The following is a 14,200-nucleotide window of genomic DNA, read 5'->3' on the forward strand; positions in this document are numbered from 1 at the left end:
GCCATTCATTAGCCCAACTCCGTGTGCGAATTTTATTTAAGACATGTTTCTTTTTGCTGTTGTACATACATTATTTTTGATTTTGATTTCGGCGTATAGCAACGTCCATTTAAATGGCATTGTTATGATTGGAAACTCCATTCATAAGGCGAGATACGAGGTGTCTTTGTTCCGGTAATCGACACTCGACACTCGACTCTCGACACTTGGTACTCGCTACTATCCATCAACGAGAGAGTTCTATGCCCTGCAATCAGTCAAGGCGGAGCAATCAATCCATCAAAACGAAAGCATCGAGTTTTGCCCCGCAGGCAATATTGCAAATCATTTCGGGATTTTTCAGACACCATCCGAGACACTCGCAGTACAATTAATCAACCGCAGGTAGCTATTGAATAATATCTACAACTTCTTCATGTCTTGATGTTTGTAAGCAATTTAATTTTCAACTCTTAATTGAGAACGTAAACCTAAAGCATTTTTGAATCTGCTTGGTGACTTATAGCGTTGAATTAAAAATTGCATATAACATATAAATTTCCCAAAAACTGAGATATATGTAAAAGTTAAGAATAGATAGAGTATCTATTGATATTAGACTTCATTGGAATAGTGAAATCTTAATCTCGAATTAAATTTCTATATGATATTCTGATTGTCCAAATGTTATGCTTTTTTTTAAATGTATTGTTCCAGCTATTTTCCTATTCACTGCAAATAATTAACTAGACCTTTCAATATTAAACTTAAGGTGAAATCAATACACATTGTGGCTGCTAAGGATGGGTTTTAACTGAGCCTTTATTAGAGCTCTTTTAATAATCATACGACAAATTGGTTTTTTGTAAAATTTATTGTAAAAAATTTGTTTAGGCTGTATAAAAAAAAAACACTGTATATAACAAGACTAGGGCTACAATTTGGCTAATTAAATGAAACAATTAACGATAACGAACGTCAAGCTGGACGCGAGTTCGGGCCTCTCTTGAGGGGAGGGCAACCCGTTCAAACGCATCTCGCATGCTTAGTAGACGTAGCCGCCGTTGGAGCCGTAGTTGGTGCCAATCTGGCTGCCGCTGGACGTGGCTGTGGCCGTGCTGCTGATCACTGAGGTGGTGGCTGGTGCCGAAACCGCATTGGGAAGTGGAGCTGGTGCTGGAGCGGCTTGCTGAATGATCTCGGTTTTCTGCACAACAGGAGCGGGAATGGAGACGGGGGCAGGAGCGGGAGCAGGAGCAGGAGCGGACTGAGTGTAGGTGATCTGCTGCTGTTGCTGCTGAACAGCGGGTTGGGTGTAGCTATAAGTAGGGGTGAACTGCTGGAAAATCTGCTGGGGAGCAATGGGTGCTGGAGCCGGGCTGCTGTACTGCTGCACAATGGGTTGAGCTGGAGGAGCAGGCACAAAGGATTGCTGCAACACTGGAACCGGAGCTGGTGCGGGAACTGGCTCTGGAGCTGGAGCGGCTTGAACCTGAGCCTGAGCTTGTGTTGTGGTGGTGATGACCTGCTGTTGAGTCTGGATCTCAACGGGAGCGGCAACAGGTGCGGGAGCTGGAGCGGGAACAGACACTATCTCGGGGGCGCTATAGGTAGTGGTAGTTTGCTGCACAATTGGAGCGGGTGCTTGGTAGTTGTAGCCGCTGTATTGGGCAACTGGAGCAGCCTGTTGAATGGTCTCCTGGACGATGGGAGCGGGCGCTGTGTAAGTCTGTTGAACAACTGGAGCGGGAGCTGAGTAGGTCGTCGTCTGTTGAACAACTGGAGCAGGAGCTGTGTAAGTCGTCTGTTGAACCACTGGAGCAGAAGCTGTGTAGGTCGTCTGTTGTACCACTGGAGCAGGAGCTGGAGCAGAGTAGGTTTCCTGGACAACTGGAGCAGTGTAGGTCTGTTGCACCACTGGAGCGGGAGCTGGAGCAGAGTAGGTTTCCTGGACAACTGGAGCTGGAGCTGAAATCACTTGAGTTTCCTGAACCACTGGAGCGGGAGCTGTGTAGGTCTGCTGAACCACAGGAGCAGGAGCCTGAACTGTTTGGATCTCCTGAACAACGGGGGCTGGAGCGGTGTAGGTTTGCTGCACAACTGGAGCTGGAGCGGGAGCCTGGACGGTGATTTGTTCCTGAACCACCTGGGTGGGTGCAGGGTAAGAGTAGCTCTCCTGCACCACAGGAGCGGGAGCTGGAGCGGAATAGGTTTGCTGAACCACTGGAGCAGGAGCGTTCACAGTGTAGGTCTCTTGAACCACAGGAGCGGGAGCAGGAGCAGGAGCTGGAGCCGAGTATGTCTGTTGAACCACTGGAGCGGGAGCGGAGTAGGTTTGCTGAACAACTGGAGCAGGGGCATTCACAGTGTAAGTCTCTTGAACCACAGGAGCGGGAGCAGAGTAGGTCTGTTGAACCACAGGAGCGGGAGCAGAGTAAGTCTGTTGAACCACTGGAGCGGGAGCTGGAGCAGAGTAGCTCTCCTGGACAACCTGGGTGGTGGTCTGAACCACTGGGGTGGAGTAAGTCTGCTGCTGAACCACTGGAGCGGGAGCTGGAGCCGAGTATGTCTGCTGCTGAACCACTGGAGCGGGGGCAACATAGCTCTCCTGGACAACTGGTGCGGGAGCTGCAACTGGAACTGGAGCTGGAGCAGGTGCAGAGTAAGTCTGCTGCTGAACCACTGGAGCTGGTGCGGTGTAGGTTTGCTCAACAACAACTGGTGCGGTTTCCTGCACAGTCACTACGGGAGCGGGAGCTGGAACGGACACGGGTGGCAAGTAGGTGTTCTTGACAGGCGTCTGGACGGCCACAATGGGAGTGGGTGCCTCATAGGTGATCGGAGCAGGAGCAGGAGCAGAAACCGAAACTGGAGCAGGCGATTGCTGAATGGTTGTGGTTGTCTGACCACCCGATTGAATCGAGAAGCTGCCCAACGAGATCGATGGACGGATCGATTCAACCTGAGCAATTGGCTGCTGCTGGGGCTGCTGGAAGATCGTCTGAATATTGTGGGTGGTCACATCCTTGATGGGCAGAGGTGGCAAGTAGCGATTGCCAAACGCCTGCGGACGAGCTTGAGCCAATCCCACAAGGGCAACGGCGACAACGACGGCACAAACAATGGATTTCTGGTACAGTCAACACAGTAAAGCACACATGGCAAGCACATATAAAAAAAAGGAAAAAAAAAACCAGAAAAAACAAGATGAGACATGTTGTAACAAGTAACAACAAGTCAAGAGGGGGGCTCCTCGCTTGCTTACCATCTTGAGTGGAGTTACAGATGCGCGTGGTAAACCAAACGAACGAAACCGTAAAACTGATAACTGTCCAAGAGATGCGTCGCGCATTTATAGTTGAAACGCCACCAGCTTTTGGACATTGTCCAAATCGCAAGCGCCATCTACATCTCTGCGTCTTGATCTCGATCTCTCAGTTTCAGTATCAACCTCAGTCATGGTGGCAGTTGGTGGCGGGTCTTTGGTTTGTTGGGCTTTGCGATTCCATAATTGGTTCAGCCTCAGTTTTAGTTTCAGTCTCTCATCTCACCATCGCATCTATGGAATACGTGAATATGTTAATGCAAAATGCTAACAACAAAAGCGTGCAACATGGCTATAACTTGGTGCTGATTAATAAATGTCCAAAACACACTCACACACAACAAGGCAAAACAAAACAAAACACAGCACACAAACACTAACCAACTAAAGAAAGAAATGAAACAATGCCCACAAGCTGTGTGAACATAAACTGTTGCCCAGTTGCCCAGATAAATGTGATAATAACTGCCGTCTGCTGTCCGTCGACTGCCACTGCCACCATCTGTTGATAAGCATCTGGATTTGAATCGGGGGCGTCGCTACACATACATATGTATGTGCATAAGAAACACTTTTGAGAAATTTCTTTTTTTGATATGCAAATTTTTGGCAGTGTGACCGCAGTTCGAATTCAACTTGCCCCACAGTGGCTAGCGAAAATGTGTCGCTGTGTCGATATGTGTGAGTGCTTGTGTACAATTATTTGCCGTTTTGCATGCACAACTCCGATACTTGTGTTTATCCAAGCCGCACCATCAATTGACGCCTTGCACTGCCTTGCCTTACCTTGCCGCGTATGGCTAAAGTCCGTTGACACCCTGCGGCGCGATTATGCAAGCACAAATACACACATGCCAATGTATATGCATGTATGTATGTATACATAAGTCATGCCCATGCCCGAGATCTGACATTGATAGTTATCGGCGATTACACATGTCGATAACAAACAAGGCCTAGCATTGTTTAGCTTAATTAGTGACGTCACACATGTGGGCAGACTGCAAGTTATGCGACTAGGTGGCAACGCTCGCAGCAGTTACGCATGCGCTCAACCTGCACCTGAAGGTTTCTAGTTCTACTCACATTTAAATTATTCGTTTTATTTGACTATAATTTATTGCCATTTATTCTTGTTGGGAGGTGTTCTCATATTATTGTTAACCATGTCAATAACAAACAAAAGCCTAGTATTGTGTAGTCTAGCTTTATCAATTAATGATGTCACCAGCGCAATCAAGAACAACGCTGCGTATGCGTATCCTGTTCATAAAATTTTGATATTTTTAAAACGAAACAATTATTAATTTAGTACGTACATATATAGTTATGTATTTCAGTTTTGAACTTTAATTCCATTCTCATTTTTTACTTGTATTTATTAGCATTTATTCTTCTCACCCTTCAAACTATTGAAAAGATCAATTATTAATTATTCGGTACGTAGTACATAGCCTTCAAATTGGTACAATTGGTCATAACTTGTTCGATAAGGTTAAATTTGATATGCACACGTTTGGTGGGTGCGTTTGTTTAGAAAATTATGCTTATTATTATTATGAAAATGAAGGCCCGTCCACCAGATCTTGATAGATAATGCCTTATCCATAAACAAGAGTGTATCCAAAAACGCAGAGTGACAAAAGGCAAAAAAAAAATAAATGACAAAAAAAAAATGTTCGCACCCGGGGCTTTGCACGCGCCAAACAAAATGAAACAGCACGAAACGAAACGAAACCAAATCAATGAAATGCAGTAAAAATCAAGAGAAAAATGTTAAATCAAAATCAAGTTGAGGGCCTCTGGTGGCCCGAGGCACAGTTGCCTTAATTATGACTAATAGCCGGATCAAACAACCTTAAGAGGGCCTCAGCATTGGATCAACAGGTGGATGTGGATGTACAATGCGATTACAAATGTACATCATAATAATGCAGAGATATCTGTTGACAAAGTTGAATTAACTTGTTTTACAAAGCGATTAAAATTAATCATCGACAAGCGAATGAAAAATCAGCACAAGCAAAACAGCTGGAGTCCGACTTTGAAATACCCGTAGCATGGAATATTTTATTTTATATTTTTACAATATTCAAATATTTAGTGTGACCAGAGCAGACAAAGTGCTTTGGCTTTTAAACGTATTTGCGAAATTACTTTAATGTTTATTTTCTGTTTTCAAAGTATCTTTGGAATCCATCATGGATGTTATTTGATATATATTTTAAAGGCATAGAATATTAATATATAATTTTCATATACTAGGTCCTTCAGCATACATACAATATAGTATATTATATAAATTATAGTATTTTCGATTTCCGCTTATCAGGAATACTCCTCTTTCGTTCATTCACATTTAAAGATATAAAACGTTTGAAAACTAAACCTCAAAAAACCCAAATAAAAGTCACGAATTGAATGTCGATTGACAATAGGGTCGAGAAGAAACAAAACGTGAAAGAAATGTTTGCGGTTTGCGATACGCCGAATTTTAAATACTTTTGCAAAAGGCAACTTAAATAATGAGCTTGTAAAGTTTTCAAACAACAACAATTTTTCATGCTGACAGTTTCAATTCGATAATCGAATCGAATATTCAAATAGAATATCTTCAACAATACCAAGTACTTATTTTTACTTTCTTGTGATCATACTATGACATAGTATATAATATATAAACCGAATTTGGTCAAGCGAATTGAATGAGATGTTTATAATATCGATGCCGATTGAAATGATAATATTGTCTGGTAGTGTATAAAAATAGAAATTAATAACAATGCAATCACAAATAAAACAAAAAACCACAAAATGTTTTTGTTAAATATAATTCAAAATTTGCATAGACACAGAAGAAACCAGTTGAAAACTGGTGGAAATATAATCTCATGTGGGCGACTCAATGGGTGTGTTTGCAATTTTTGCGAAATTGGGAGCAAGTTTCTTAATCCTTCCATAAGCATATCAAATTGGTTGACGCCCTTGCGAGGGTGTGCAGACATAATACGATTGACGTCATCAAATATTACACAATTACAATAGATTTGATTATCGAAGCGATAATACATATTCTTTATCTTTTTATTGCTTTACATATTAAACAAAATCATTTTTAAATTATTCCCAAAATATGCCTTTCCTTCTTTCTTTATATCTGTCGGACGTAGACACATTAAAAAAAGATGAATAAACTGGTTTTTACTAACTAATTTACGGTGGAGAGTTTCCTCAACACAACAAAAGCGGAATAATTTGAACTAATTTAAGTTTTTTTTCACAACCCAGACAAATTCGCATTTCCATAGTATAATATATTCCTAGTTTAAGTGATTGCGAATGTCGAAATTAGTATAAAAACCTATTGTGAAAATGCATGGCAAAAATCATAAAAATGTTGTTTGGTTATTCGAGTAGTTTTGCCAAATAAGATTTTCATGCTAAATATGCTCTTGACTACCTGAACACTTAAACATTGCTAACTTTTAGCAGTAAAGTTTCGTTTAATTGGCTATATCACATAACGTTTAAGTGTGAAATTCTGTTAACTGTCCATATATTGGTTTCTTGGTTGCAATTTCCCCATCATCAGTTCGATTCCAGCTTTATCTAACATTTTACAATTTTTTATTGATTAGGTTTCGAGAGTGTTTTACGATAGTAATGAAATCAATGTTTGTTCACAATGTTTAACGCTTTAATATTTAAATTTGAAGGGGACTTATATATCACTTTGTCCTCACATTTTATGTCTTCATCTCTTATATCTAGTTCCTGAGATCAAAGAGGATTATCTCTATTTTTTTAATATGCGTCTGTTACTGGAAATATTTAAATTTAAAGGGGACTCTACGATATGTAGTACCTGGGATTATATTGTGCTTAAATTTGATGTCTTCATCACTTATAATTAGTTCCAAAGATCATAGAGAATTATCTCTTATTTTCCGATATGCGTTTGTATATAGGGAATGCAATGAAAATCGTCCGTGTAAGCTGGGACTTTTCCCAAAACTACTTTTCTTATCGCCGTACTCAGCTGAAATTGTCGATGGAGCATCTAAATTAGCTCAAAACGTAAACTGGCACTCGAAAAGCGTTTCTTGATCTCATAACTCATGTGGCGAAGCTCTTCCCATTGCGACTTTTTTTCACTCATTTAAAATCCGCCAAGCGATTTGCATAGAGACAAACAAACAATTCGTGTGTGTGCTCATCGTTTATGGTCACACATTCATAAAAGCCAACACGAGTGAGGAAAAAAAAAAGAAGAAATAAACACAAGGTGATGGGCGATGAATATACATACATACTATTTGAAAAAAAAAAAAAAAGATTGTTTAATAATTTATTAGACGTTCGAGCGCCGTGAGCTCGTTACTGGGCTATAAAATCGCTTGTAACTCATTTGGCACGCTGATAGATGTAGCCACCGTTGGGCGCATAAACCGTGTCCCTGTTGCGGCTCTTGGGCGCAACCGTTGTGCTTGTTGCCGCCGAGCTGCTGCTGCTGCTGCTGCTCTTTGGTTTGGCATTCGCCTCTGGTTCGGGCTCATCAGCGAACGGTTGTGGCTGCTGCTGCGGCTGATAATACTGCCCTGGTACACCAAAGCTGGGCGAGAAAGGCTGATAGGGATATGTGGGACCGGGACCAGCAAAGCCGGGTGGCATACCGAAGGGCAGTTGTATGCCCGCCGCGGGTAATCCCTGTGTGGTTAGGTAGTCGGGTGCAAAGGGATTCTGCGGCGTGGGTCCCACTGGGAAGGGTCCAACGCCCTGTGGTCCTGTCTGAGGTACCGCTGGGAACGCACTAATTTGTGGTCCAGCGGGAAATGGTCCGCCTTCGGGTCCAGCGGGGAAAGGACCACCCTGAGGTCCGACGGGGAAGGGACCGCTTTGAGGTCCGACGGGAAAAGAAGCACCCTGAGGTCCGACGGGGAATGGACCCGTTTGAGGTCCAGTTGGGAAAGGACCACTCTGAGGTGCAACGGGAAAAACGCCGCCCTGAGGTGCTACGGGGAAAGCACCACCCTGAGGAGCAACGGGGAAAGCACCACCCTGAGGAGCAATGGGGAAAGCACCTCCCTCAGGTCCAACGGGGAAGGCACCGCCCTGAGGTGCAACAGGAAATGCACCGCCTTGTGCTCCGCCTGCGAAATTGCCATTTTGCAAGGCAGCCGAAAACTGTCCAGCTTGTGGTCCAGCCGCGAATGCACCGCCCTGTGGCCCAGTTGGGAACTGTCCGCCCTGTGCCGCAATGGGGAAAGCGCCACCTGCAAATTGTGCAGGATTGGCAAAGCCGGGCGGCACTTGGGCGCCAGCTAAGCCGTCAGGTCCGACACCGAATCCAAAGAATGGTGGGTAGATGGGTAACGGAAAATTGGGTGGTGACATGGGCGGGGCAGCCACATTGCCACCTGTTGGTATCGCATAGCCTAGGGGCAGCATTAGACCCGCTGTGGGGAAGTAGGCACCATCGTTGGCTTGCATAGCTTGCTCCACCGGAGCGGGTTCGTCGGCAAGAGGCTGCTTGACGGCGGGTTGCTCCACATCTGGTGGTAAGTATTCCTTGGCTAGATGGCTTACATCAGCGATGACTTGCGATAGGAGCAGCAGCTGCAACATCAGTGGCCACGAGGTGGCGTTTGGCTTGGCTAGCATCTTTTGTGGATGTGGTTGACGTTGGTTTTCCGATTCGCTTCGATTCGATTTGCGTGGCGCTTCAATCTCGACTGTGGACTGTGCGGCGTTGGCGTTGGATGTGGCCACTTATAAGAGGCAAACACCACACATTGTGATCATTGTGATCTGTGGCGAATCTTACGTAAATGATACCGCACACTGTCCACTGTAAATTCGGCATTTCACTTTCGATCACTTTGCATCATAATGCAGAGCGATTTCTGGAGTTCCGTTCCGATTGAAAGTGTTCCCAACACTGACTGAACTACAAAAACTAATTAGGCAGGCAAATTTATTAAAAGCGTCACATCGATTTTGCATACAAAAACTATTCACAATCATTTCTTTCCGCCGCATTCTCTGCGCTCATCAACTGGTTTGCTACTTCGATGACAATGCAATAATGCAGACAACAGATTGGGCAAAATTAACCTTTCGTCGGATTGCTTTCTATCGTCTGTTCATTTCAAATCGATCAGAAAATCAGTTCACTAAAAGGAATATTATCAGTTATGGTTCTGAAATTTGCATCTTTTCATATGATTTGGTTTTGTTTTTCGTTTCGATTAAGAAAATAGGCATTAAAACAGAAAGAAGACATCGTTTTGTTGTCGATTAGCGGAACATTTTACCATTTTTTAAACATTTTATTTAATTTATAACTTCATCGATAGTCGAACTAGACAATTCACTTAGCTTGTAACTAAGACTTATGGATTTGGAATGCGGTTGGAAAAATGTGGCATTTGAATGTAACATGTTTAATATTAGTAATTATTTAATTCAGAAAGGAATCTCATATTATATTAAATCATTTAGTTTGTGTGGAATTAATTGATTATATATTTAGATTACCACAAATAAAATTTAATAATATAAAATTAAAAAAAAAACAAAGAAGCTAAAGTCGAGTGTGCCCGACTGTGAAATACCCGCTTCCCATTTTGAACAAAAGCATGATATGTATTGCGGTATTCATTTCAAATATACCGTGAAAATACTAAGAATATACCAAAGGATAGTGGAAGGTGGGTGTGGCAAAAATTTGAAATAAAAAAAAAATATATCTCCACCTCTTATAGTCTTTGAGATCTAAGTGTTCATACATGCGGACAGACAGGCAGACGGACATTGCTATAACGTCTCAGCAGATCAACAATATATATACTTTATGGGGTCGGAGATGCCTCCTTTTGCCTGTTACATACATTTCCTGCCGGCACAATGTTATAATACCCTTCTACCCCATGGGGAGCGAGTTTAAAAAAGTAGTTGAAGTAAATAAAAAAAATCCTACTCCAATTGTATTTACAGTTTTCTTAATATCCCTGTCAATTTATTTTTTTTTTCATTTGATTCTTATTTCATAATTCTTACTGATAAATCGAATTTGGCAACCTAATAATTCTACAGACATATGTACGTCTATTTGCAAAAGCTGTTGATTTGTAGCATAGCCAATGCTGAAAAGCTTTTTTTAGCGAAGCTACGCATAAAAGCTAATGCTGGCTTGCAAAGCTCGGACGACAGCTCAGCGAAGAGTGGCACCTGCGAGAGCATGCGAAAAGCTTTGCGAAAGCTTTATCCAACATGATTTGATTTGAGATTTCGCAGCTTAAGTCAAAGTTTAAATTTCAAACTGTGTTTTGTAACGGTCACAAATACATAAATTGTAAAATTGCAAATTGCAAAATTGAATTTACAGTAGAGTGTAATAAAAGTCATTTTGAATTTGTTGCATTTTATGTTTAATTATCGGGTACACAAAAACAAAAAAAAAAAGGTATTAAATGAATAGAATATGTGATGCAAATGAACAATGTGAAATGCTCATTGCATTTTGTATTTTTGATTAGATTAGATTAGAGTTGTGTGAACAGTTTGCAGCACGCTCTAGCTCTTACTTCTTCCTGTAGACATAGCCACCGTTGGAGGCATACTGAGTGCCGACATCAGCACCGGACGAGTAGCTGCCCGACGACGACGACGCTGTGGAGTAGCTCTGCTGGACAGCTGGGGCCGAGTAGCTGACCGATGGAGCCGAGTACGACTGCTGGACAGCTGGGGCGGAGTAGGTGGCAGCTGGGGCAGAGTAGCTCTGCTGGACAGCGGGAGCGGAGTAGCTGACCGATGGAGCCGAGTAGGTGGCAGCTGGTGCGGAGTAAGTCTGCTGGACAGCTGGGGCGGAGTAAGTCTGCTGGACAGCTGGGGCAGAGTAAGTCTGCTGGACAGCTGGGGCAGAGTACGACTGCTGAACGGGAGGCAGATACTCGTTGCTGGGTGCGCTGTAGCTCACCGAGGGAGCAGAGTAAGACTGGACGGCAGGAGCGGAGTAGCTCTGGACGGCAGGAGCAGAGTAAGACTGGACAGCTGGGGCAGAGTAAGACTGGACAGCTGGAGCAGAGTAAGACTGGACAGCTGGGGCAGAGTAAGACTGGACAGCTGGGGCAGAGTAGCTAGTCTGGACGGCAGGAGCGGAGTAGCTAGTCTGGACAGCGGGAGCAGAGTAGCTGGTCTGGACGGCAGGAGCGGAGTAGGTCTGCTGGACAGCCGGGGCAGAGTAGCTGACCGATGGAGCCGAGTACGACTGCTGCACGGGGGGCAGATACTCGTTGCTTGGCTGCCTGTAGCTCTGGGCTGGGGGCAGGTACTTGCTCAGGTGGCTGACATCGGCGGCCGCGAAGGCGAACAGAGCGAACACAATGAGGAATTTCTGCAAATGGACACGATATAAGTGGGAGATTAGGCACGGCACTAAAAAACGCACAACACTTGCTTGCACACACACAACAAAAAAAAAATAGGTAAATGGGTTTTTTTGGATTTGTTTATGAAATGTAAAAAAAAATGAAGAAATATTGTTTCAACCCGTTGATTGTTGTAGTACTAACCATTTTGGAATTGATAGCTACAACTACGACTGTGCTGGACGAGCTAGACGCTGAAACTGATGCTGATCCCTAAAGCAAGCCGGCAATTTATAGCGGAAAAAAATCACTCAACTTGCAGCACATTTTCGAGAAGAAGAAGCAGCAGCAGCAGCGGCGGCAGCGCAGTTCGCTGCTCTGCAGCTTCCACTTAAAATACATCAGCGAGCAACAAACGAACAAACAAAAACAACAACAAAAACAAAAACTACACCGCGAATAAAATACAAGAAAACGAAAAAAAAGAAATAAATAAAAAAAGCCGTCAGAAAAGAAGATAAAATACACGCACACGCTCTTAAACAAGTTTTACTCAAAATTTACAAATTTTTCCGCAACATTCGTGGACAACATTTTGTGGGCAGAGCATCGAGCATCGAGCATTCAAGCATTGAGCATCGGTCATCGCGGGCATCCCAAAATCCGAATCGACTAATAGATATTTTAATGCGAGACTTTCGGCTAATTTTCATAAAGCTCATTAACACAACGTCTATAACGTCTGTGACCTGCCTTGTGTCTTCTTTTCGGACTAAAAAGGGGGCAGGCACACCCGCCGCAATTTGGCTTTGAAGGTCATGGATGGATCTTTGATTTGATTATTGGCCTTTTAGATGGGGGCTCTTCGATTAGTTTCGATTTAACCAATTAAGTGTAGTCTTCAAGAAAAGGGGTCAACGAAAATGAAGACATAAGTTATGTACAACTGTTGCCACAAGACTTCGAGACTTCGAGACATCGACTTCGACTTCGATGCTGTCAAGAATGCAAAAAGTGATTCACAGGTTGCGAATCACTTTCTAAAATAACAACTAAAGCAATGCAAAGAAGACAATCGGCCTTGAGAACCCCGTAGGTTTTACGATCGCTACGTACAGCTTTACATAATAAACTCTTGACTCTGACTGACAATCTGACCGGACTTTATGCAGTGCGGGAGTTACAGATCAACTTTTACTTTGGACAAAAAATGTTCATGAACTTGAAAACTTGAAAACGCATCAACCGAACGCATAGCAACGCAACGCAACACAAGGCGATTAAATTCCTGTTATGTTGATATTTTGCTTTTCATTTTTTTCATTTTGAGGGGTATATCAAATGGCTGACAAGTTCATTAAGGGATTCCGCCGTCGAATAGCTGATTAATGACACGTGCATTTGATTTGAAATTTATGCTAATCCATGCAAAAGTTTACGGAAATTAAATGCAAGCACTAATTGTCACACTTATTTCATTTATCTAATTGCACATTTATTTAATGTTTCGCTATTTACATGCTCAATTAATGGCACCTTTATGTTGGGCTTTTATGCGGCTTTCCATATATACTTTAAATCATTAATTTCTTTAAGTAGAGTAGCTGTAAAATTGGTCTGTAATCTTATTTAGTAGTATTTAGCAAAGCATATTTGTAAATTTTCTTGTTTTTAAAATAAAATAAATCACATTTTTTGTTATCTTACCAGTTAATAGCTATTGTTAACAGTGTTTACAATATAATCTATGTATGTAAATCTGTTCTGTAACAGATTAACAGAAACTTTTAACAGTGTTTGCCGTTAAAATATGTAAATCTATGTTCTGATTTTACATATGTATGTTAACAGTTAACATACGCAGTTGTTAACACAGCACCTACTTTTAAGTGCTTACAAATAAAATACATAAAACAGTTTACAGACACTTTTATCAGTGTTTACAAATAAAAAAATAAAAAATAAAATCAATATTATGTGTCTGCTTATGTTAACAGTTAAAGCAACCGTTAACATCGACTTAACAGCGCTGTTGCTGCTAAATGCGACTGTCACATTTGGCTTATTTTGTTCAAAACAAAAAAGCACATTTTTAGCTGTTGTGGTAAACTTTTTTTTTTTGTGCAAAACTAGACTAGACCAAAACTAGTCTAGACTCATATGAATTATGATAAATTTAATTTATGGTTTTTTGTTTTTATTTGGAATTGGGTATTAGGTGAAGTTTTGAAATATCTGATTTATGCTTTCGCACTCTATTGTCGCCCAAAATATACATACATAATTATTTTAACGCAATAATCTGCACAAACATTGTTTGATCTTACAACAAATAGAGTAGTTAGTCTTCGGATAAAGCTTCCGCTGTTTAACATCAAGACTGGAAGCTAATTATTCACTTGCTTGAGTGGATTCTAGTGTGAGCAATGTTTTGAGTTCTGATGACACGCTGAGAACACTAATGCGACACTCATAAGTTTTTAATACCCTGTAAATTACAAACGCGAAGCGAAAAGCTTGAATCTAA

At 42.0% G+C, this 14,200-nt stretch overlaps 3 protein-coding genes across 3 annotated transcripts in view; all 3 read right to left on the reverse strand.

The window, feature by feature from the left end:
- Positions 1-14,200, reverse strand: part of LOC132795613 (uncharacterized) — a 31,594-nt gene that overhangs the window by 1,518 nt on the left and 15,876 nt on the right. Inside the window, exons 3-4 of the mRNA XM_060806411.1 lie at positions 3,245-3,538; positions 1,034-3,109 (exon numbers count right to left, since the gene is read on the reverse strand). Coding sequence (XP_060662394.1) covers positions 1,034-3,109; positions 3,245-3,331 — 2,163 coding nt within the window. The 5' untranslated portion in view covers positions 3,332-3,538. The remainder of the gene's footprint in view (positions 1-1,033; positions 3,110-3,244; positions 3,539-14,200) is intronic.
- Positions 7,610-9,230, reverse strand: LOC132795404 (collagen alpha-1(I) chain). The gene has a single exon (XM_060806097.1). It carries the CDS (start codon positions 8,963-8,965, stop codon positions 7,709-7,711), a length of 1,257 nt encoding a protein of 418 aa, XP_060662080.1. The 5' UTR covers positions 8,966-9,230; the 3' UTR covers positions 7,610-7,708.
- On the reverse strand, positions 10,724-11,973 carry LOC132795406 (cuticle protein 16.5). Its single transcript, XM_060806101.1, has 2 exons — positions 11,878-11,973; positions 10,724-11,699 (listed from the first exon to the last, which is right to left on the reverse strand). The coding sequence occupies exons 1-2, from the start codon at positions 11,878-11,880 to the stop codon at positions 10,887-10,889; spliced, it is 816 nt and encodes a 271-aa protein (XP_060662084.1). The 5' UTR covers positions 11,881-11,973; the 3' UTR covers positions 10,724-10,886.

The sequence above is a fragment of the Drosophila nasuta genome, chromosome X (assembly GCF_023558535.2).
Source record: "Drosophila nasuta strain 15112-1781.00 chromosome X, ASM2355853v1, whole genome shotgun sequence".
Lineage (NCBI taxonomy): Eukaryota > Metazoa > Arthropoda > Insecta > Diptera > Drosophilidae > Drosophila > Drosophila nasuta.

Excerpts from the sequence above, each read along its gene's own strand:
- LOC132795404 (XM_060806097.1), bottom strand. The coding sequence starts at position 8,965 with ATGCTAGCCAAGCCAAACGCCACCTCGTGGCCACTGATGTTGCAGCTG.